This window comes from Oncorhynchus keta, chromosome 20 (assembly GCF_023373465.1).
Source record: "Oncorhynchus keta strain PuntledgeMale-10-30-2019 chromosome 20, Oket_V2, whole genome shotgun sequence".
NCBI classification, from domain to species: domain Eukaryota; kingdom Metazoa; phylum Chordata; class Actinopteri; order Salmoniformes; family Salmonidae; genus Oncorhynchus; species Oncorhynchus keta.
This window is the reverse complement of record NC_068440.1, coordinates 12200653-12224362: the sequence shown is the minus strand read 5'-3', so window position 1 is coordinate 12224362 and position 23710 is coordinate 12200653. Positions and strand designations below refer to the sequence as shown.

General features: G+C 45.7%; 1 protein-coding gene across 1 annotated transcript in view; it reads left to right on the top strand.

The window, feature by feature from the left end:
• LOC118399416 (teashirt homolog 1-like) overlaps window positions 1-22852 on the top strand; it is a 34812-nt gene extending 11960 nt beyond the window's left edge. Inside the window, exon 2 of the mRNA XM_035795475.2 lies at window positions 15785-22852. Coding sequence (XP_035651368.1) covers window positions 15785-19185 — 3401 coding nt within the window. The 3' untranslated portion in view covers window positions 19186-22852. The remainder of the gene's footprint in view (window positions 1-15784) is intronic.
• The last annotated feature ends 858 nt before the right edge of the window (window positions 22853-23710 follow it).

Genomic DNA, 23710 nt, shown 5'->3' with positions numbered 1-23710 from the left:
CAACAAAGTACTGAGTCAGGAATCTGAATACTTATGTAAATTTGATGTCTGTTTTTATTTTTAATAAATTGTCAAATTGTAAAATCCTGTTTTTGCTTTGTCATTCTGGGGTATTTATAGATTTATGAGGGGGAAAAACAATTTAATACATTTTATAATAAGGCTGTAACCTACCAAAATGTGGAAAAAGTCAAGGGGTGCGAATACTTTTCGAAAGCACTGTAAATCCACAACTCTTAAAGTCTGTGTTCACAGTATATCATGACATAAGACAAATAAAAATTGGTGCTGTTTTTACTGCGAGGTGATGGATAAAAGCTGGCCTCAGCACATGAGACAGTGTGTCGGGAGAGAAATTCCCAGCGAAATTCCCATCTCCAAGGAGTGTTTATTTAACCGATAAGTGTCTTTTGAAAAGCAATGAATCTAATTTTTTTGGGACAACAGTTTACTGGGCTCTGTAGATAAGATACTGCATCTGGGAATGGATACGGCCCACAGATGACAGTTTGTCCTTGAGACTGGACCAGACGCCAGGGTTTTTGCTGAATCCTCACCTCTCTCTCTCTTTCCATTTTTCTCTCCTTACTCAATCTCTCTCTGTGTCATGGTCTCTCTCTCTCTCTCATCTTTATTGCTATCCATCCATCTCTCCCGATCTCGTTACCTCAGTCCTCTTTCATATTCTCTCGTTTTGTCTACTCTTTCATACTCTCTCACTATTTTCTCTTTATTTACCCCCTTCCCACTCCGGTGTAACCGGACAGAGCCAGCAAGTCTGTTTTGAAAAATATGTACTAGAAGACAAAAGGAGTGTTTCCTATGCTGTACTCTGGCAAACCCATGTGTATATGTGCATTTCCTTTGCATAACACTCTTAATAGTCATGTAGCGCCATACATACTAGTTGTAGATTCTCTATAGGTGTTGGGGAAAGAATTTACTGTATAGTGTGTGGGTTTGTTCGACGCCACATGTGGGCCCCAAAATTGCCCGCAAGCTTTATTTGATCCGACGCGAACTCAGACAGTGTCAGTCTAAGCTCGGCTCTAAGTCGTCTTTCTTAGGAAACGGTGGGGTGCCCCCAGTCCCCCCTCTGTCTGTCTCATGACTGCCCTGTCACCTGGTCTCTCATAAAGTCAGTCTGAAGACTTGTTTTTGTGTCTGACTCTCAGACTTTCAAATTGTCTGTATGCCCTTTCAGTGGATCTCTCGTGTGGTCCTTCTTTCTGTCTCTCTTTCTCATGTCTGCATTGTCACTCAATCTCTCATACAGTCTGTCTGAAGACGTGTTTGTCCGTTATTCTGACTCTCTTTCAAGTTGCCTGCCTGTTCATCCCTCTGTTTCATAATCCTGCTGTCTGTTCGTCTTTCCCACAGCGGGGAAAACTAATCAAGCCATCTGCAATGATTGAATTCTGTCTGTCTGACACAGAGAGTGAGACAGCGAGAGTCAGGCAATGATTAGCTAAGTTGAACATTAGCTAACTATTGTGGCTGACTCAAACATCCATGTTTTCCAGTTCACTGTCAATCATCCATCAATCATTGACCCAGTTCGTTGTTGACACCTTCAGTATCTGTCTGCCTTTTGAGGTCACAGGTTCAGAGGTTAAAACGCTAATTGTTGACTATAAATTTTAAGTAGGTGTTTTTGGTAGGATTTCAACAAATTATAATTTATCCAATTAATAGTGTTACTTTGAGGGCATCCCTTTGATCACATAATGTGATGCAAGGTGATTTGTAGATCGTTGATTCTGCTCTCTCCATGGAATGTAGTGGAGCTCAAACACACACTGTGTAAGTGTGTGGTTTCACTGCTCTGCAGATTGACGTTCAATCGCACTTGGTCATTACACTGATAAACTGGTAATCGAGAATTAGAGATGTCTGTTCGTTGCCAATAGTGGAAGGGCTATTAGCCACGTGCGAGTGTGCGTGCGTTACTGTACAGAGGGATAGAGTGTCTAAGTCTTGGGGCAGACGGTGAGGAAAAAGAGACTGAGAAAAAGAGGGAGACTGCATGATGTGAGAGGGGGAGAGAAAAGGCCAGAGGTGGAGTGGTAAGAGGAAGAAAAGCGGGGAGGGCAGAAAGAATGTAAAAGAGGAGGAGCGACAAACGGTGAGGGAAGGAGGGGGTCAGGTTGGGTGGGAGAGTGGCATAGGGGAGAGAGACTGAAAGAGCATGAGAAGGATAGAGGGAAAGAAAGACATGTAACAAAGAAGTAGTGAGAGGGAGGGGCGAGAGAGAGAGAGAGAGGGGTCAGCCATGCCTGCCACTCATCACTCACTCCTTAATGACACTCTTTTTTTCTCTCCCTCTCTCCCTTTTTCCCCCGGAGTCTCAGCTCGGCCCAGCGGCCAATCAAATGAGGTCATCCAAAGTTCACGACCCCCACTACCACCGTGGTCCCACACAACACCCATCCCGTGTGTGTGTGTGTGTGTGTGTGTGTGTGTGTGTGTGTGTGTGTGTGTGTGTGTGTGTGTGTGTGTGTGTGTGTGTGTGTGTGCCAACTTGCTGTTTTTGTTTTTTAAGAAACACATTTTTCAGACATCTGAGAAAATGGCAGGTGTGGGTGGATGTGTCTACAGTACGTGGTTGATGAAAGACTTCTGTCAGTGAAATATTTTGTTTTTCGTTCTTCCTTTATTTGGATATCTTTCAGATCTGCCAGGTAGACCAGATTGTATGTTATGGTGCAATAAGGATTTTTTTTCACTGTTTATTTACAATAATATAATAATATATTCTATCGAAACAAAGTCTTATTATAGTTTTTTGTACTTTTGTTCAGTCTTCTGTGTGTGTACTATGTATTGTTTCGATGCTGGCTCGGTTCCTATTCCTGCTTGCGCAGGGTGTTGACAGACCAGGTGTGTGTGTGTGGTACCACAGTGTCCCATTCCCCTTGGCACGGTTTGTCAGCTATCTGGCTCTGGGAAGCGTCAAGCAACGCAACTCAAAGTGAAGCCTTTTCACTCTCTCCCCCTCATACCAAATTTGGGAAACAGCTGGAAAGACCATGAAGATGATTTGTCTCCCTCTGCTAGTGTGTTTGACAGCTTCTGCTGCACCACACACACACACACACATGCACTCACACTCCCCCTTGAGGAGATGTAAAATGAACAGTCCAATTTGGAGATATTCAGCATATTAAATGAAGTCAGTGTCCCTGGGGTGGATGGAGGGAGATTTGATAGGGTTTAATGGAACCAGTGGAACTTTTCATTATGTGTGTGTGACCACATTCCTACGTAGGTGTGTGTTCTCAAATATCTCCATGCAGAGTTTGTGAACACACACACAGGGTCTTGTATAAAGGGCTGTGCTCTCTTGGTGCTTGTTGCCAAAAAGACCCTGATTTCCTTTAGCCCAGCATGGCTGGGTCATACATCACTAAGGGGCCTCCCAGCTCCGGTGGCAGGGGCTGACAGAATGACACGTGTCATTTATCATAGAGGGGCCAGGCCTTGGGAAACTACACAGACTGGACCGCACATGACACTGCCTGAGAACGAGGGAGAGAGGCCGAGAGACAGAGGGAGAGAGAAATAGGGAGAGCTCCGAAAGGGTTGTCTGTACGATACACAGATAGAATACACGTGGACACAGTGAGTAAGTGTCTGTTCGTTCGATCCTCTACGTATCCCTCTATCCCTTCTCCTTCGTTCTCTCGTTTTCCTCTCTCCCATGCACCCATCCATAACCCCGCTCCTCCTCCCGCCTCTCCCCCTGCGACTTCTCCCTCTTTCCTTCCCTCCATCCATCCCACCATGTCACTCGCCTGGAACCCTTTTAATTTGTCTTCATGAGCCTCATTTATTTTGGATGCCACATGCAAGTTGACAGGCATCACTCACTACTGCCCTCCTTACACACACACACACACACACACACACACACACACACACATCGCCCTTCCCGACTTATCCGAGGTCAACCCAGCAGTCACGCTTCTCCATTTTACCTCGTCTCCCCCCTGTCTCTTATATCCTCCCACCACCCCCATCAACATTGCTGCCGATGGATGTGTTTTTAAATCAGAGATTGATTACGGTAGGGGGGCAGTGGATATCATTGCGATATTCGTGGACACCATCTGGGTGTATGTGTTCATGGGTGGCACAGTGTGAGTGTGTTTGGTGTGCCTGTTTCCGCGTGGCGCGGTATATAAGTGGCACGGTCGGTGGGCACTTTGAGAAGCTGTGCAAAAGTTTAATTGCCAGGGCGGTGAGGTTCTCTTTCAGCTCCATTTCTAAAATGTTCCATAGTCAGCCCTCAGTACGATATTATGTTGTGTTGAGCGATGGTTTCCTTCTTTTTTTTTCTCCTCTCTCTCTCTCTCTCTCTCTCTCTCTCTCTCTCTCTCTCTCTCTCTCTCTCTCTCTCTCTCTCTCTCTCTCTCTCTCTCTCTCTCTCTCTCTCTCTCTCTCTCTCTCTCTCTCTCTCTCTCTTACTCTCTCTCTCTCTCTCTCTCTCTCTCTCTCTCTCTCTCTCTCTCTCTCTCTCTCTCTCTCTCTCTCTCTCTCTCTCTCTCTCTCTCTCTCTCTCTCTCTCTCTCTCTCTCTCTCCTTCACTTACTGCTTCTCTCTTCTAAGCTGTTATGGATGGTTTACTAAGAGTCATGTCCCTACCCTGGGAAATCTCAACACAGGCGCACACACAACACTGTGAACACACATGATACAAACACACAACATGACACAAACACACAATCGGAGATGTAGGCATTGATCCCCAGTGACGTGGTTTCTTCTGTGAGAGGCCAGTTTGTGATTTAGTGCGTCTCCTCCTTCAGGGGCTCTATCTCGTTCCCCCTCTGCCTCCCTCTTTTGTCAGTTCACTGTCACGGCCATCAGGAATAGCCCCCCCCCACATACACAAACACTCCCATGTGGGCTGACAGAATTGTTACTCTTTCTTGACCCCCTTTTAGTTTTTTTCCCCTCGCTTAACTTTCCAGTAACACTTCATTTAAACTGTTTAAATGATGTAGCTTGACAACACAGAGTAATGCTATGTTGTAACAAGGTCTATTTTCTGTCACGTTGTTTGCATTGATATTAATGGAGTTGTCATTGTTTTGTGGAATGTAGACGATGTTCTCATGATCAGCAAATTCGATTTGGCAATCAGTGTGTGTGTGTGTGTGTGTGTGTGTGTGTGTGTGTGTGTGTGTGTGTGTGTGTGTATACGTACGCGCGTGTGTCTTTCCTCTGATCTGACTCATCCACAAGCTGTGTGGGTTTTCCCCGCAGAGACAAGGGGTCAGTTTCAGGGAAGAGTGTGTGTGTGTGTGTGTCCTGTGTGTGTGCATGTTGTTCCTCAGCGGTGTACAGAGCGGATGGCCCATGTAAAATAGAGGGGAAGGCTGAGGGTACAGGGAAGGGTTGATTGATGGGTTATTGTGCAACCAGACATAACTGGTGAGGTCATGGCCTTCACTCACTCACTCACTCACTCACTCACTCACTCACTCACTCAACTATTCACTCCCCTGCACTGCCTTTCTCCCTTCATAATCCACTTTGTTTTCTTTTCTTTCCTTCTCCAGTGTAGTTTTTTTTAATTAATTTAATCCTGTTTCATTTTAGACTCTATTCACTGAATGTAACCATTGAAATACTGTCTCTGACTCCTGAGAAACTCTAGCAAAAGATCTTGCTGCGGCGTTTTTTTTACGGCCACGCCGATTGGGCAGCAACCAGTGATTATCCAATTAGGGAGCCTCATACAAATTTTTCTCCCTCATGGGAAATATTCACCAAATAAAGTGTGACTGATGCAACAGGGGTCATGGAAAGGTGTATCTGAGCAATACTTTTGTTTTCTCTCCCTTGCCATGTCCTCTGCAGAAAGAGAGTGATTTATGGTAATTATCGTCTTTGGGGTCATCCATCAACCTGTTGTTGCTAGGCGACGGGAGCAGCTGTTGTTTGGGCCAGGGAAATTCCACTGTCAGGGGGCAGGCAGTACACAGGTGACTTCAGGGGGAGATTTAAAGGGACAGGCCCCATTTTTTGTTTTGTTCTTTTTCCCAGACAACTCTTGTGCATGTTGATTTTAGTTTGTTTTAATCTGTTTGTTTTTTGGTTTAGTCAGTGCAGAGAAAAGACTAGGATAGATAGAAACAGTAAGGACTGAATTTCGTCAAGCTCCCAGGAATTCCTTGAAGTCAAACAATGCCTGTGGATTGAAGAGGTAGATAGTGATACAACGATGATTCAATTTGACCCTACCATTGCCAAAGACATCGGGGAATGAGGGAAGATGGTCAATGCAGCTAGTCTATGAAAATGCTTATCCTAGAACCTGTTGTGTATGAATTAAAATGTACTACAGTAAGCGAAGCATGAGTGCTTATAGTGGCACCAGAAGCACTCCAATGTTGACTTTAACCTTTCCAAAACCATCCGTTTTTCAATGTAGCTCTTCAGAAATAACTGTGACGCAGAGGCTTCACTAACTGTAATAGCTAAACCTTCCAGGCGGTTTCTCCCAAAGCTTAACCAAGTGGGTGTGAGGCTACACTAACGCTCAGCTAACATTAGCAAAACGTTAGGACTTTTTGGTTGCATTATTTTGAGAAGCGGCAATAATGGGGGCAGAGGCGATACTAGTCTCTATGTTCTGTAGCATTCAGCTAAGATTAGCGAAACGTTGCGACTTTAGTTACATGGGTTTCAACAGAAGCAGCCAGCCAGATGGGGGTTGGCTCTGCAGTGCTTATGATATAATGGCCATTGTCTCATCTCTGAGCAGCCTGGAGTTGACAGTGGGGGGGAAAGGTGATTTATTGACTGCAACCGTCGCTATGGCTGCTCAAAGCTGGCTCCCAGGGAACATGGACAAACAGAGAGGGAGGGGAGAAAGGAGAGAGGGAGAACAGGGAAGAAGGAGAGAGACTGTACTGCAATGCAGGAGCGAAGAGCAGGGGAGTAAAATGACTGATTATCAGAAGTTTATTTGTGAAATTCAAAATTGTTTGTTTATAGTTAAATGATTCAGCAAAGAATAAATCAAATAACTTTAAGGTTTCACACTGCTTGTTGTTAGTTTAAACAAAATTATAATACCCACAATGTCTTCACATTTATGAACTAACAGGTATGTTGTTAATTTGTTATGAAGAGTTATAGAGTTATATTTACTTAGGATCAACATTTTTACCCCCCTCCCCAATTTCGTCATATCCAATTACGATATTGTCTCATCGCTGCAACTCCCCAACTGGCTCGGATGAGGCTTAGTTCAAGTAATGCGTTCTCCGAAACATGACCTGCCAAACCACGCTCCTTAACACCCGCCGGCTTAACCCGGAAGCCAGCCGTACCCATGTGTCAGAGGAAACGACGTTCAACTGATGACAAAGATCAGCCTGCAGTTACCTGGCCCGCTAGAGCACGATAAGCCAAGTGAGAGGGAGGCCCCAAGATCAACAATTACAAACATCAACAAAAAATAAAAACTGAAATAACTTATTTACATAAGTATTCTGACCCTTTGCTATAAGACTCGAAATTGAGCTCAGGTGCGTGCTGTTTCCATTGATCATCCTTTAGCTGTTTCGACAACTTGATTGGAGTCCCCCTGTTGTAAATTCAATTGATTGGACATGGTTTGGATAGGCACACACCTGTCTATACAAGGTCCCACAGTTTACAGTTCATGTCAGAGCAAAGCCATGAGGTGGAAGGAATTGTCCATAGAGCTCCGAGACAGGATTGTGTCGAGGCACAGATCTGGGGAGGTGATTTTCCTCTTCTGGTGTACTAATACTTTTCACTGTACATCTACACACCAGTCTGTATCCTTTTAACTGTGAGTAATGTGCTAATTGAGCCCATAAATTATTCAACGATCACTCCAAAGCTCTTGCCGCGTCTGGGATTGTCAATGCTGTGTGGTTTGGATGGGTATTGGAAATGTGTTAGTAGTTAGGCCTAGTATTACCTCGGTTAAGAGGTTTGCATAGTTGTTTCATTTTCAACTAATGAAACCGTGGTGGTCAAGGTGAACTTTTCCCCATGACTAAGAACTTGTGATGGAAGATGTACTTGTTCATGTTGCTGTGAGTAAAGTTGTCATGATGGTCAGGATAAGTCATGTCGGACTTATCTCCCTCTTCTGGACAGGGATATAAGAGTGAACTGACAGAACTTCCCCCTCCACAACCCAATAGTCCAGTCACCTCCCGTTAGCGACCCCCCCATTGTTTGAAGCTAATGTATAATGCTCTGTCTATATGACCCATTTTAGCAGGTCATTAGCATAATTTGGTTGTGGCCAGCAAGTTAGTGTACTGCAGATGACAGGGAAAGTGTGCTACACAACCTTAAAATATATATATATATTATCGGACAAAGTAGACTTTACAGTGGGGTGTGTGTGAGATGGAGAGAGAGAAAGGTGGATGAGAAGGTACAAATGCGTTATACATTTTATACCATGCTACAGGTGTATAATATCAAATTATCTTAATATCTATTTACAGAAAATAGGCAGAAATGTCATGTATGAACACAAATTTGGCTTAAATGATGATAATTTTAGTGAATTGAATAGAAAATAAACATGGTTTTCCTCCACCTCCGGACATTTTGGAAAGCCGAGGAGATGAATTTGCACGGCCTGCTGGAATGGTACAACAGCTATTGGAGGCCCTGCAGGTATTGTGCCATATGGTCAATTATTCCACATGGGCAGGGGGAAGGGGGGGCTGGGAACTGTGAGCAGATTTTTATAAGCAGGCAGTTGAGGGGAAATCAGATATTAATTTAGAGCGACCACTCCACAAGATGCACGGCAAACAAAATCAATGTCACTTTATACTGGGCGGGGTTCATGCAGGACAAGCCTCAGAACTTCAAAGGCCACCACTTTTGTTGAGGCTGGGATAAAGTTGAATCTGTCTTGAGGCAACAACAAAAAGGCAGTGGACATAATCACAACAATAATGCTAATCAGTGAATGGGTAACTCCCTAAGCATGGGTTGTATGATGGAAAAAGATGGGTCAAAACTGAATGCTCTTGGTATAGTTTGTACATTGGTTTGAAATCGCAAAAAATAATGTTAAAGGAGATTGTACACCAACAGCAGTCATGTACTAAAAAAACAGAGGTCCCTCACCATTACAGTAAATAAGATGCCCAACAAATAGGATGCTCTGTGGCCTTTTTCTTCTTTTTTTGAACAAAAGGAACGACTATGAGAATCATCTCGAAATGAAAACTATGCTGTCGACCCTTTTACACACAGGCGTAAATGAAAAGGCCGTTTTTCCTCGATTAGCCTGAGCGAACGTATGCAGTAGGCCTTAACGCCAGCTTGCTGTAGCGTAGACCCCGTGAGCGCTTGGAACAGACAGCAGCATCACGCCACCCAGGCCTGTGCAGCAGTGGCTGTCCCAGAGAAGAAGAAAGCGGGAGAAGGAGAGAGGGAGGAAATGACATGCCCCCTGACGTGCGGTGCATTACCATAATTGGCTTTTCTACATGATAGGACAGAGGAAATAATAATGTCATTTTATTTACAGCCAGTCCCACTGTCCCCCCCTCACTCGTGCGTGCGCACACACACACACATGCACACATCGTGCAGGTCAAATGACACACACTGATCAGGCCTGTCCAAAGCCATCACAGCTAAGTGGCAGCGAGTAGAGGGCCCGGTGACAAAGCAAAGCAGAGAGAGAGAGAGGAATAAGACTGGCCACGTTTCGGCCCCCATTTTGAAGGGCGTCTAAACGGCGACTCGGTTGCCGGTCTGGAATAGCAGAGAGTCCGACACGGGCTAAATCAGCGGAGTGAGAGCAGGCGGAATTGGACATTAGCACCGCAAATGACTGCCGGGATTGGCCCTCTTCTCCGAGACAGAGTAAATAAATATGGAGGGGTGTGTGTGTGTAACATGTGTGTGAGTTGCAATTCGGTGGTGCTGCTTCTCGCTCAACTGCTCTCGCTCCCTGTCTCACATTGTTTCCCTCACGATAGCTTTGGTTAAGTTTGACACCAGCCAAATGGTGTAACCCCTGCGCCCTGTGACAGATAGATAGTGTTACGGGTTTAAGTGACAGATTTGCGCAATAGAAACGAGCCAGGAAAAATATATATGAAGGTACTCCATTTTTCAGATGTTATATAGAGAGAGAAACTGCCGGCTCTCTCTCGGGAAAGCAAAACTTAATTTTAGTCTAATTTGTTTTGAAGCAGAGGGGCCTGTCTCGCCGGTTGATTCTCAAGTTGTTCCGATGCGATGTTTGAGCGTGTCAACACATTAGTGCATGTGAGTGAAAGCACAGCTAGTTGGGAATTCACTGTGTATACTATCACAAACACGGGGCCATATAGACAATGCAGAAACAGTACTGTAAGAGGACAATGGTTCTTTTTATGTTTATCCATGACAGATAACAATTTCTTTGATGAATGCAGTATTATATTTAAGCAATAAGGCCTGAGGAATTGTGGTACATGCCCGATATACCACATGCCCGATATACAAAGGCTGTTCTTAAAGAGTGCCTGGACACAGCCCTTAGCTGTGGTATATTGGCCATATATCACAACCCACTAAGGTGCCTTATTGCTATTATAAACTGGTTACAAACATCATTTGTGCAGTAAAATAAGTGTTTTGTCATACCTGTGGTATAAGGTCTGATATACCACGCCTGTCAGCCAATCTGCTTTCAAGGCTCAAACCACCCAGTTTATAAAACAGATTTGAGCTTGGCTTGGAGAAGGCTTGTACATGTTTGCATGTGCGTGACAGTATGAATGTCTGTCTGTTTTTGTCTATGTACTGTAAACTTAGGTGTGTGTGTGTGTGTGTGTGTGTGTGTGTGTGTGTGTGTGTGTGTGTGTGTGTGTGTGTGTGTGTGTGTGTGTGTGTGTGTGTGTGTGTGTGTGTGTGTGTGTGTGTGTGTGTGTGTGTGTGTGTGTGTGTGTGTGTGTGTGACAGTAAAGGCCCGGTAGTGTCCTGCCGAGGTGTCACCTGTCTGGACGAAGCCTGTGCCAAAGTGACAGGCTCGTCTCTGGATGCAGATGGCCTCGCTCTCCCTTTCCTCTCCACAGCTGTCACACGTCCCCTCTGTGTTTGACACACACACACATTTGCACACACACATACTAACACGCACACGTCATTGACACTGACACATGAACGTACTGAGACACACAAACACACAGGGACAGGCCTGATGGATACGTACAGAATATCTCCCTCGCACACCAGGTGGATAGATACGCATAGATGCTTACAAACCCACCCACGCTCACTCACATACACACACACACAAACCTTTCGTTTTTATCTCGCTGCCTCAGGTTACAGTCGATTTCACATCTGACCCACCCAAAGACAGACCAACTCAAAACTCTTGTTCACACCTCTGTCAGCTAACACCTAACCAAATCGTCTTTCCTTTTTTTGTCTCTACAAACTTATTTTCCTCTTCCATTCTCTGTGACAGCACAAAGTGGGCTTATTATTCTTTTTCTCTTTTGTTGACTGACAACCACAACAGACGTCCTCCCCTCCCCCTATTTGAATCCTTCCTCTCCATCTCTCCGTTGTTCTGAGTGAGGCTTGAAAGCGGGCGGCTCAACGCGCCTTGTCAGCATCTCCCCATCACTGATTGCCTTATTAGCCACCGGTGAAACCAGGAGCTTTTTTGATTTTATTTATTTTTTACACAGATGGCAAAAAAGGAGGGAGAGAAGAAGAAAAGAAATGGGCTTTTATGTTGCTTATTTTTTTCGATGAAAGAAAAGGCTTGTTGGTGGACACTGACACCCACCACCCTCACACTGACACCCACCACCCTCACACTGACACCCACCGCCCTCACACTGACACCCACCGCCCTCACACTGACACCCACCGCCCTCACACTGACACCCACCGCCCTCACACTGACACCCACCGCCCTCACACTGACACCCACCGCCCTCACACTGACACCCACCGCCCTCACACTGACACCCACCTCCCTCACACTGACACCCACCTCCCTCACACTGACACCCACCTCCCTCACACTGACACCCACCTCCCTCACACTGACACCACCACCCTCACACTGACACCACCACCACCCTCACACTGACACCCACCACCCTCACACTGACACCCACCACCCTCACACTGACACCCACCGCCCTCACACTGACACCCACCGCCCTCACACTGACACCCACCGCCCTCACACTGACACCCACCGCCCTCACACTGACACCCACCGCCCTCACACTGACACCCACCGCCCTCACACTGACACCCACCTCCCTCACACTGACACCCACCTCCCTCACACTGACACCCACCACCCTCACACTGACACCACCACCCTCACACTGACACCACCACCACCCAACTGACACCCACCACCCTCACACTGACACCCACCACCCTCACACTGACACCCACCACCCTCACACTGACACCCACCACCCTCACGCTGACACCCACCACCCTCACGCTGATACCCACCGACCTCCCGCTGACACCCACCGACCTCCCGCTGACACCCACCGACCTCCCGCTGACACCCACCGACCTCCCGCTGACACCCACCGACCTCCCGCTGACACCCACCGACCTCCCGCTGACACCCACCGACCTCCCGCTGACGCCCACCGCCCTCCCGCTGACGCCCACCGCCCTCCCGCTGACGCCCACCGCCCTCCCGCTGACACCACCCCCCTCCCGCTGACACCACCACCCTCCCGCTGACACCACCACCCTCCCGCTGACACCACCACCCTCCCGCTGACACCACCACCCTCCCGCTGACACCACCACCCTCCCGCTGACACCACCACCCTCCTGCTGACACCACCACCCTCCTGCTGACACCACCACCCTCCTGCTGACACCACCACCCTCACGCTGACACCCACCGCCCTCACGCTGACACCCACCACCCTCACGCTGACACCCACCGCCCTCACGCTGACACCCACCGCCCTCACGCTGACACCCACCGCCCTCACGCTGACACCCACCGCCCTCACGCTGACACCCACCGCCCTCACGCTGACACCCACCGCCCTCACGCTGACACCCACCGCCCTCACGCTGACACCCACCGCCCTCCCGCTGACACCCACCGCCCTCCCGCTGACACCCACCACCCTCACACTGACACATGATTTGACACGGACGGTTTCCGAGGTGGAGGCAGCAGTCTGGGGATGTCGGGGGAAGTACGTGTTTGTGGTGTGTGTGTGTATGTGGGGTGATCTAGGCTGAGGTGTAGGAGTGTGTGCAGGAAAAGACTGCCAAGTGTCAGGTTCTCTTGTCTGTCTCTTCTGTCAAGGCGTTCCCTCTTTACCCACTCTGCTCAGTCAGAGCTAAGGGTAATTATAGTGGAGACGCTAATTGATTTTTTTTTTTGGTGTGTTGCTTAGTGTGATGAGCTATTTGGAGACAGTGAGAGAATAAGAGTGATGGGAGAGTTGTCAGGTACTCAACCAAACGCTCCAATGAAGTGAAATACGGAATGCTCTTGACGGATGCACTTTTGACATTTTTTGTTGTGGTCAGTTCTTTAATTGGATTATATGTGAAAGGGTGTGATGTGGGGCTCTGGGATACGCCAAGTTGTAGTACCGGACCGATAGATTCCAGGTATTATGTGAGCAAAATAGTATTACCTTTTGTGTGTATACAGTACACGCTACAGTTGATGTTCATACACATTTATACCAACACACACACATACACACACTAGTCACAGTTGCTTATGGCCCTCCAGCTTCTCTCAGGCAGCAGTAAATGGCAGCTCACAAACATCAGGTATTATGTCTTCTCCGATTATGGGCCTGAGCGGCATGCGCAGTTCAGGAGCTGACAGCACATCTGCCTCTTCGCTAGAGACTGATACTGGCACCTTGGACAAGCATCTTATGGGGAAGGATAGAGTGAACTGCCCGAGCACTGTCTCCATCTGTCTGTCTCTGTATCGCTTTCACTCGCTCTTTCCCCCTCGCTCTCTCTGTCCGTTTCTCTATTTACAGTATTTCTCCTTTACCATTACAATATGGAACATACGTAATGTAGATACAGCACATTTTCATACCGAGTGAAACGTGACATAGTGTTGTGAAATATGGAACACATTTGATTGTTGTAAATTTGTTCCTCTACAATTTTCTATTTGCTACCTAGTGCCGTTTAGAGACAGTTGAAGTCTGACATTGTCTCAAAGTCCAGAGGGCCTGGATTTCTACTTGAGAGATGGTTGACGCTGGTTATAGGCTTGTTCTCAAAGTAAAATGTCTGCCATGATTCCTGCTTGGCTACAGTACAGGGGTTGCAATCACATGTTGTCTTCCATTAAAGATAACCAGCCGGGCAGCTGATCAACACAGGTAGTGCCTTGTTAAGTACTCAGTCACGTGGCTTTCATTCACTTTCCTTAATGGTCATTAAATAAATGGCGTGTCTTTTCTATCTTGTTGTGGCCTGACAAAGAGTTCTGTTATTCCCTTTTCAGGGCTGACAACACTTAAAAGTGTAAATGCCAGACAAATGCAGTTTCATTAGACACATACCATAGCCATGCTGTTGTTACCTATTATATCTTCTTTATCTGATGAAAGGCCACATAAGGACTGCCTGATTGTTTTGTTTTTTTGGTGTTGAAGAAAAAATAACTGGTGTTGTTTTTCCGCAATTCAGATTATTATTTTTTTTAAATAGTGCACTTCAAAATAGTATGTAGATGAACCTTGATATAAGAGTCTGTGTAGAGAAAGTATACTCAGTCACACCCTCATCCTCTATGGGTAACATTGTGTGTCCCCCCCCCCAGAAGCAGCCACACTCCGCTCCCTGAGAACTAGTACAACATGGATGGTGACAACATGTCATTTCCACCGGCGATTTCTACGTGCCACGCTGTGAGGAGTCCACTGCCTATGCCAACTCTATGCTAGCCCAGCCGAGGGCCTGGCATGCTCACTTATTGCACACTTGACGGGCAGGGTGTGAGTGGCACAGTGGTAGCAGAGACTGGATCAAACTCAGAGAGAGTCAGTGGCCTCCAACTAGAAGAGGAAGCCATTTTAGTACATGAACTGGCTTGTGGCTGTTGTGGTCACCTTTTTACTGGGCAGTCTAATCATTTCAAGGATAGGATTTAGGACTGTGAACTTTTTTTGTATTCAACAGTGTACATCAATATTAAATAGTGTATGATAACTTGGAGTTAAGACATCAAGGCACTACAAAGCAACAAACATGAGAGGTCTAACATACTGTATGTAAGCTACTGACCTTTTTTGTCAAGTGGACTGTTGATTAATATCTGCTTTGGGAACTGGTTTTCCATCATGTAGAATTTTGCTTGTGTCACTAGTTTTTGAATTCAAGGGGAAATATTTATCTTGCTCATCTGTGTTCTCCTTTACCCTTGCTGAGCCGTAATGTTCGATACCTTCGTTAGGCCGCACAGTGAAGGGGACTATCTATCATAGTCAAGATATCGATGTTTGCTACTTTATAATTGCAAAGCTGTGTCCTCCGCCAGGACTATTGACAAAAATCTCTTAAGAATCACGACACTCACCCACTCTTTACACATTCAGAGATACGCGCATGCGTGCGTGGTATACACACATTAAACGCACATTATGGGATGCAAACATCGAGAATCTTTATACACATCAGGTGGACACATCTGATCAATTTGAGTGGTGCCATTAGGAATGTTCTGCCCCAATGAGTTGCCTGATGTCCCTTTTTTCTCTCATCTTGTGTTTTTCAGCTTATGGGGACGAGGACGAATTTAAGGCTGATGACAAGATCGATGAGGAGCACCTGCAAGATGATGGGCTCTCTTTGGATGGACAGGATGGCGAGTACCTCTGCAACGAGGATGACGATGCCGGGGACCAATTCAGCTTCCAGAACTCCCCTTTCAGCAATGGCACCAACCCCGACGCTGGCTATGCTTCTCCTCTCAGCGATACCAGCGACCAACTTATCGACTTCCAGAGCACACGCTCCAAGGACGGACTGGATAAGGAGGAGGCAGTCAGAGGAGGAGTAGACCACCTAAAGATCTCCAATGGCCTGTCTCTGCAGGACAGCCTGGCGCAGATGAAAGCTGTCTATGCAAACCTGATCTCGGACGCCTCTTGGTCCAGCATCACCAAGGACATGCTAAGAAGTAACAGCAACAGCAACAAGGTCATCAGTGTGATCAGCAACAGCAATGGAAGCAGCCACAAGGGGAGCAACGGTATCGCCAACAGTAATACTATCAGACTTGTGAACAATAATAACCACACCAACAGCAGCAGTAACACCTCTGCCCCTACCAACACTACCAGCAACACTACCGCTACAAGCACCGCGAACACTAACAACAATGGCACTGGTGTCAGCACTGGCAGCACCGGTGGAGTGACCTACGACTGGCACCAAGCGGCTTTGGCCAAAACCCTGCAGCATACACCATATAACCTCCTCCCCGAGCCGAGCCTCTTCAGTACTGTGCAGCTGTACCGGCAGAACAACAAGCTCTACGGTCCGGTGTTCACCGGTGCCAGCAAGTTCCGGTGCAAGGACTGCAGCGGAGCCTATGACACGCTGGTGGGGCTCACGGTACACATGAATGAGTCAGGCCACTACCGTGATGACAACAAGGACAAGGAAGAGGAGCGGGGAAAAAGGTGGTCCAAGCCACGTAAGCGCTCCCTCATGGAGATGGAAGGTAAGGAGGACGCTCAAAAGGTTCTCAAGTGCATGTACTGCGGCCATTCCTTTGAATCCCTACAGGACCTGAGTGTCCACATGATCAAAACAAAACACTACCAGAAAGTGCCTCTCAAAGAACCCATGCCAGCCCTCACCTCAAAGCTGGTGCCACCTACCAGAAAAAGAGCATTTCAGGACTTGGTGTCCCCGTGCTCACCAGAGTCTGTCCACAACACACCTGGTGTACACCTGGGGGAGACCACGAAAGACCAGAAAGTGGTTAACCCCTATGTCACAGCGAATAACCGCTACGGCTACCAAAATGGCGCCAGTTACACCTGGCAGTTTGAGGCTCGCAAGGCCCAGATCCTCAAATGCATGGAGTGCGGCAGTTCCCACGACACCCTGCAACAACTGACAGCCCACATGATGGTCACAGGACACTTTTTGAAAGTGACCAACACAGCGTCCAAAAAGGGGAAGCAGCTGGTGTTTGACCCCCTGGTTGAGGAAAAGATGCAGTCCATTCCTCTCCCGCCGACCTCTACACGACTCCCTGCGCCCAATGTGAAGTCACAGCCCGATTCTCTTCTCCTGCACTCCTCGCACACTGAAGAGAAAAGGGAGGAACACGAGGAGAAAATGGAGATGAGTGAACCAGAGAATAAGATCAAAGAAGAGAAAGAGGATCTGACTGAGAAAAGTGAGAAAACTGGCAAGGCTGGACATTACAAGTATCTCACAGAGGAAGACCTGGAAGAGACTCCCAAAGGAGGTCTGGATATCCTGAAGTCCTTAGAGTTCACAGTGTCAAGTGCAATCATCAAGGCCCAGACAGGGACGCCCACCTGGGGTGGTGCTGGCTACCCTAGCATCCACGCTGCCTACCAGCTCCATGGGTCTCTGAAGTCCTCCATGCAGAGTGTCCAGGTGGTTCAACCCTTGTTCAGCACTAGCAGCTTGAAGGTGATGTCCTCTGACTCCAGCAATCTGATCCATTCACCGATCAGCCATTCCCCACCTCCAAGCCACAAGAACAATGTGCTGGCCATGGAGGAGCTGGTGGAAAAAGTCACAGGGAAGGTCTCTGTGAAGAAGGAGAAGGACGAGAAGGCGTCAGAAAACAAATGCAAAGTGAGCTCTACCAAGTCACCGTCCCCACTGTCCAAGGAGAGGAAGGGGTCACCCATGCCGGATAGCCTCAGCAAGCCGGTGAAAAACATTGATGTAGAGGATAAGAGTGAGCCTAGAAGCAGAGAGGGAGAGGCAAAAGACGGCAAAGCGGATCCGCCAATGAAGAACGGAGCAGATGTGCCAAAAACGGTAGCCAGCAATGGCTGTAACGGCTTGGGAATCATCACGGATCATTCACCTGAGCAGTCATTTGTCAACCCCCTCAGTGCGTTGCAGTCAATCATGAACAATCACTTGGGAAAGGCCTCGAAGACAGCCACCCCCTTTCTAGACCCTCTGGCAATGCTGTACAAGATCAGTAACAACATGATGGAGAAGCCCATGAACAACTCCAATCAGGTCAAGCAAGTTGAGTCAATCAATCGATTCTATGACAATGATGACCAACCCATGGACTTGACAAAATCCAAAAACACGAATGGACGCACTGCTAACAGCACCTCCACTACGCCGAACAACAATAGCAACTGTAACAGCAACAGGCCTATTCTGTCAAGCTTGTCTGAATCTCTCTCGTCCCCTTTACGGGAAAATGCTTTGATGGACATCTCCGACATGGTCAAGAACCTGACCGGCCGTCTGACACCGAAATCCTCCACCCCATCCTCCATCTCTGAGAAATCTGACGCGGACAACAGCGCCTTCGAGGATGGCTTGGAGGAGCTCTCTGCATTCCAGAAAAGGAAAGGCCGGCAGTCCAACTGGAATCCTCAGCACCTCCTCATCCTTCAGGCCCAGTTCACCTCCTGTCTCCGGGAGACGGCTGACGGCAAGTTCGTCATGACTGACTTAGGCCCCCAGGAGCGGGTCCATATCTGCAAGTTCACCGGTCTCTCCATGACCACGATCTCCCATTGGCTGGCCAATGTCAAGTACCAGCTGAGGCGGACAGGCGGGACAAAATTCCTGAAAAACATTGACTCGGGCCAGCCCCTGTTTCTCTGCAGTGACTGTGCCTCTCAGTTTAGGACTCCTTCCTCTTACATAAATCATTTGGAGTCCCACTTAGGCTTCAGCATGAAGGACATCTCAAAGCTTTCCATAGATCACCTTAGAGAGCAGCAGGCAGTTACCAGAATGATAACGGAGAAAACGTTCAGTTCCCTCGGACTTAATGAGGAAGACTCATGCTCTGTATTTCAGTGCAAGCTGTGTAATCGGACCTTTGTCAGCAAGCATGCAGTCAAACTGCACCTTAGCAAAACGCATGGCAAGTCTCCGGAGGACCACCTCATCTTTGTCACTGAACTAGAAAAGTTTGATAAAGCATAAATGAGTTGGACAAAAGCTGATGATATGACTGATTACTGAACCGTTGCACTATATCTCAATACTGCACTGCATCTTAACTGAGACTTTGGAATCAGTCCGAAGTAACTGCTGTCATAAAACTGGGCCATGTTCTGTTATGGATTTTATTTAGTTTTTAAACTGAACACACATTTTTGCAGATTATTTATATGATCTTTTGTCTGTGCATGTTTTTCAGTGAATTAAAGAGATACTTTGGGATTTTGGCAATGAGGCTACTTATCTACTTCCCCAGAGTCCGATGAACTTATGGATACCATATTTATGCTTCTGTGTCCAGTATGGAGGAAGTTTGAGGTAGCTTCTCGAGCCAATGCTACCTAGTGTTAGCGCAATGACTGGAAGTCTGTGAGTATCTGCTAGCATGCTAGGTCATCCGACTCTGGGGAAGTACACTGAACAAAAATATAAACGCGACATGTAAAGTGTTGCCTTCATGAGCTGAAATAAAAGATCCATGAAATGTTCCATACGCACCAAAATATTATTTTTAAAAATGCCGTGCGCACATTTGTTTACATCCCGGTTAGTGAGTATTGCTCTTTTGCCAAGATAATCCATCTACCTAACAGGTGTGGCATATCAAGAAGCTGATTAAACAGCATGATCATTACACAGGTGTACCTTGTGGTGGGGACAATAAAAGGGCACTCTAAGATGTGCCATTTAATCACATAATGCCACAGATGTCCCAAGTTTTGAGGGAGTGTGCAATTGGCATGAATGTCCACCAGAGCTGTTGCCAGATAATTTAATTTTCATTTCTCCACCATAAGCCAACCTCCAATGTTGTTTTAGAGAATGTAGCAGTTTGTCCAACTGGCCTCACAACCACAGACAAAGTGTAACAAGGCCAGCCTAGGACCTCCACATACAGCCTTACCTGTCGGATTGTCTTGGGAGGGGTATTTCTGTCTGTAATAAAGCCCTTTTGTGAGGAACAACTCATTCTGGTTGGCTGAGCCTGGCTTCCATGTAGCCCACCCATGCCTAGTCGTGTGAAATCCGTCGATTAGCGCCTAATGGATTTATTTAAATTGACTGATATCCGTATATATGAACTGTAACTCAGTAAAATATTTTCAATTGTTGCATGTTGCTTTATGTTGTGTATAATTTTTTCGTTCAGTAAAGGGCATAATTTCCAAAATCACAAAGTATCCCTTTAAGATGAAACTAACATTTTAAAAGAAATGTTGAACAAAACCACAAATTTTGCAAATATATGATCGATGTGAAGGTGTTTAGTTGTTTACAACTAATCAAAAAGGAATTAGGATTTCTGCACTTTACATAAGTGCTTTTGGGGTACAATGATGAGGTGTACACATTAGGGTTGTCAAAATAAACTCCATGGCAAGATGACATTTAAACATTTAGACTCTTCTCCTGATCACCTCAACATTGCGTAAGGGATGTAACATTTTAAAGGATGATGTGTAGGTCAAATGGCAAACTACAGAAAGAACAGAATAATCATTTGTTTAGCTTTTCTCTGCATACAGTATTTGTTTCCCTAATCAAGTATTATTTAATGGTGGTATTGAAATATTTGCTTTGATACCACGTTTCTTTGTATTGTGTGCAGTTTCAGTTTCAACTTGTAAATGAAGTTTAAAAAGGATGCATACATAAATGATCAGCAAGCGTGTGTAAATGTATGTCATCATATCTTGCTATTTGCTGCAGCTCAGCATTTGTACTGTGTGCATTTTTATATTGTCATTTTATAGAGAAATATGGAAAAAATATACAATTAACTATATATAGGTATAAATAGTATATACAGTGCCTTCAGAAAGTATTCAGACCCCTTGACTTTTTCCACATTTTGGTAGGTTACAGCCTTATTTTAAAATGTATTAAATTGTTTTTTTTCCCCCCTCATCAATCTACATATAATACCCCATGATTACAAGCAAAAACAGGATTTTATAAAATGTTGCTAATTTATTACAAATAAACTGAAATATCCCAGTTACATAAGTATTCAGACCCTTTACTCTTTACTTTGTTGAAGCGCCTTTGGCAGCAATTACAGAACCTAAAATCTTCTTGTGTATGATGCTACAAGCTTTTCACACCTGTATTTTGGGAGTTTCTCCCATTCGTCTCTGCAGATCCTCTCAAGCTCTGTCAGGTTGGATGGGGAGCGTTGCTGTGCAGCTATTTTCGGGTCTCTAGAGATGTTTGATCAGGTTCAAGTACGGGCTCTGGCTGGGCCACTGAAGGACATTCAGAGAATTGTCCCAAACCCACTCCTGCGTTGTCTAGGCTGTGTGCTTAGGGACGTTGTCCTGTTGGAAGGTGAACCTTCGCCCCAGTCTGATGTCCTGAGCTCTCTGGAGCAGGTTTTCATCAAGGATTTCTCTGTACTTTGCTTCATTCATCTTTGCCTCGATCCTGACTCGTCTCCCAGTCCCTGCTGCTGAAATACATCCCCACAGAGTGTTGCTACCACCACCATGTTTCACCGTAGGGATGCTACCCGGTTTATTCCAGAAGTGACGCTTGGCATTCAGGCCAAAGAGTTCAATCTTGGTTTCATCAAGACCAGAGAATCTTGTTTCTCATGGCCTGAGAATTTTTAGGTGCCTTTTGGGAAACTCCAAGCAGATTGTCATGTGCCTTTTACTGAGGAGTGGCTTCCGTCTGGCCACTCTATCATAAAGGCCTGATTGGTGGAGTGCTTTAGAGATGGTTGTCCTTCTGGAAGGTTCTCCAATCTCCACAGAGGAACTCTGGAGCTCTGTCGGGTTCTTGGTCACCTCCATGACCAAGGCCCTTCTCCCTCGATTGCTCAGTTTGTCCGGGTGGCCAGCTCTAGAGAGTCTTGGAGTCTTGGAGATTCCAAACTTATTTCATTTAAGAAAGACGGAGGCCATTGTGTTCTTGAGGACCTTCAATGTTGCATAATTGCTTTGGTACCTTTCCCCAGAACTGTGCCTCGACACAATCCTGTCTCGGAGCTCTACGGACAATTCCTTCGACCTCATGGTTTGGTTTTTGCTCTGTGGGACCTTATATAGACAGGTGTGTGCCTTTCCAAATCATGTCCAATCAATTGAATTTTACACAGGTGGACTCCAAGTTGTAGAAAGATCTCAAGAATGACCAATGGAAACATGATAAACCTGAGCTCAATTCTCATAGGAAAGGGTCTGAATACTTATGTAAATAAGGTATTTCTGCTTTTTATTTTTAGATTTGCAAAAAAATTGAATAACCTGTTTGCTTTGTCATTATGGAGTGTTGTGTGTAGATTGCTGAGAATTTTTATTTATTTTTATCCATTTTAGGATAAGGTTGTAACGTTAAAAAAAAAAGTGGATAGAGTCAAGGGGTCTGATCAGTTTCCGATGGCACTGTATACTGTATATATACTGTAGAGCCAGAACATGTCCTTTTTTTCAATGAAAAGTAGGTCCTTCAGTGTGGTTTACATGATTAAATGTAACTACGCAGGCATCTCTTCTGGTGCATGGTACTGTATGTCAAAAGGAACATGCAATGCACAAGAAATTATACATTTCAATGTTGTATCATTAATACTGTTCAAAATTCTATCCTCTAAATCATGAAAGTATTGTTTTGTTTCTGCAATTGTAAAATAAACTTTAAACCAGTATTCTGCTTTGTTATTTATCTTGGGGATTTTTTTTAACAAGGCAATGTAGCATCAGGAAAACATTGATTTATTCTTCATGGATCAATTCTCGGCTTGAAGGTAACCAGACCCTCAGCAAAAAATGTATTTTAAGTGGTCAAGACATGACATTTCGTATGTAGTTTGTCTATCACTGATTAGAGAGACTCATATTGACTATTTCTCATTGTATATGTTGTGTTAGTCTCTTGATGACACACACCAATGAGCATTAATAGTCACAGCAACGAGGGAATTTGTCTCCTGGACCAACAAAACAAGCTGCACTTTGAAGAGATTTTAAATGACAATGGGTTCGAGATATTAGTGATTTTAGCACCATAGCGCCTGTTAACCTTTTACTGCAGTGGGCTAAATTAGGGTCACCCAGAGGGATTCTTCTTCGTCTTAAATCTACTTTGAAACAAAAGTATACACCTCACACACATGGTTATGTGCTTAACCCTTGTGTAGTCTTAACATTCTGTCTACTCCCCTTGTTCTAAGGATAAGAAATGACCCGCCTTCACTAAACCCCTAAAATAAAGCACCTTCATTTAATGTTAAACCCCAAATCTATTTTGCATGAAAAAACAACCTTCCCTCTTCACAATGCAGGAAGACTGCATTTAATCAGTGGACACTGATTTATATTACAACACACCTGTCATAATACTATTAAACCTCTACTTTAGAAAACAATTATCATTATTGCTAAAGGTATTGCATAGGTGTAAACACTTTTTTAAATCAAGAGATACACTTGTATAGCCTAAGAATGTAACGGCGTTCGTTTGTTGAAGAAAGAGAGTCGGACCGAAATGCAGCGTGTTGGTTACT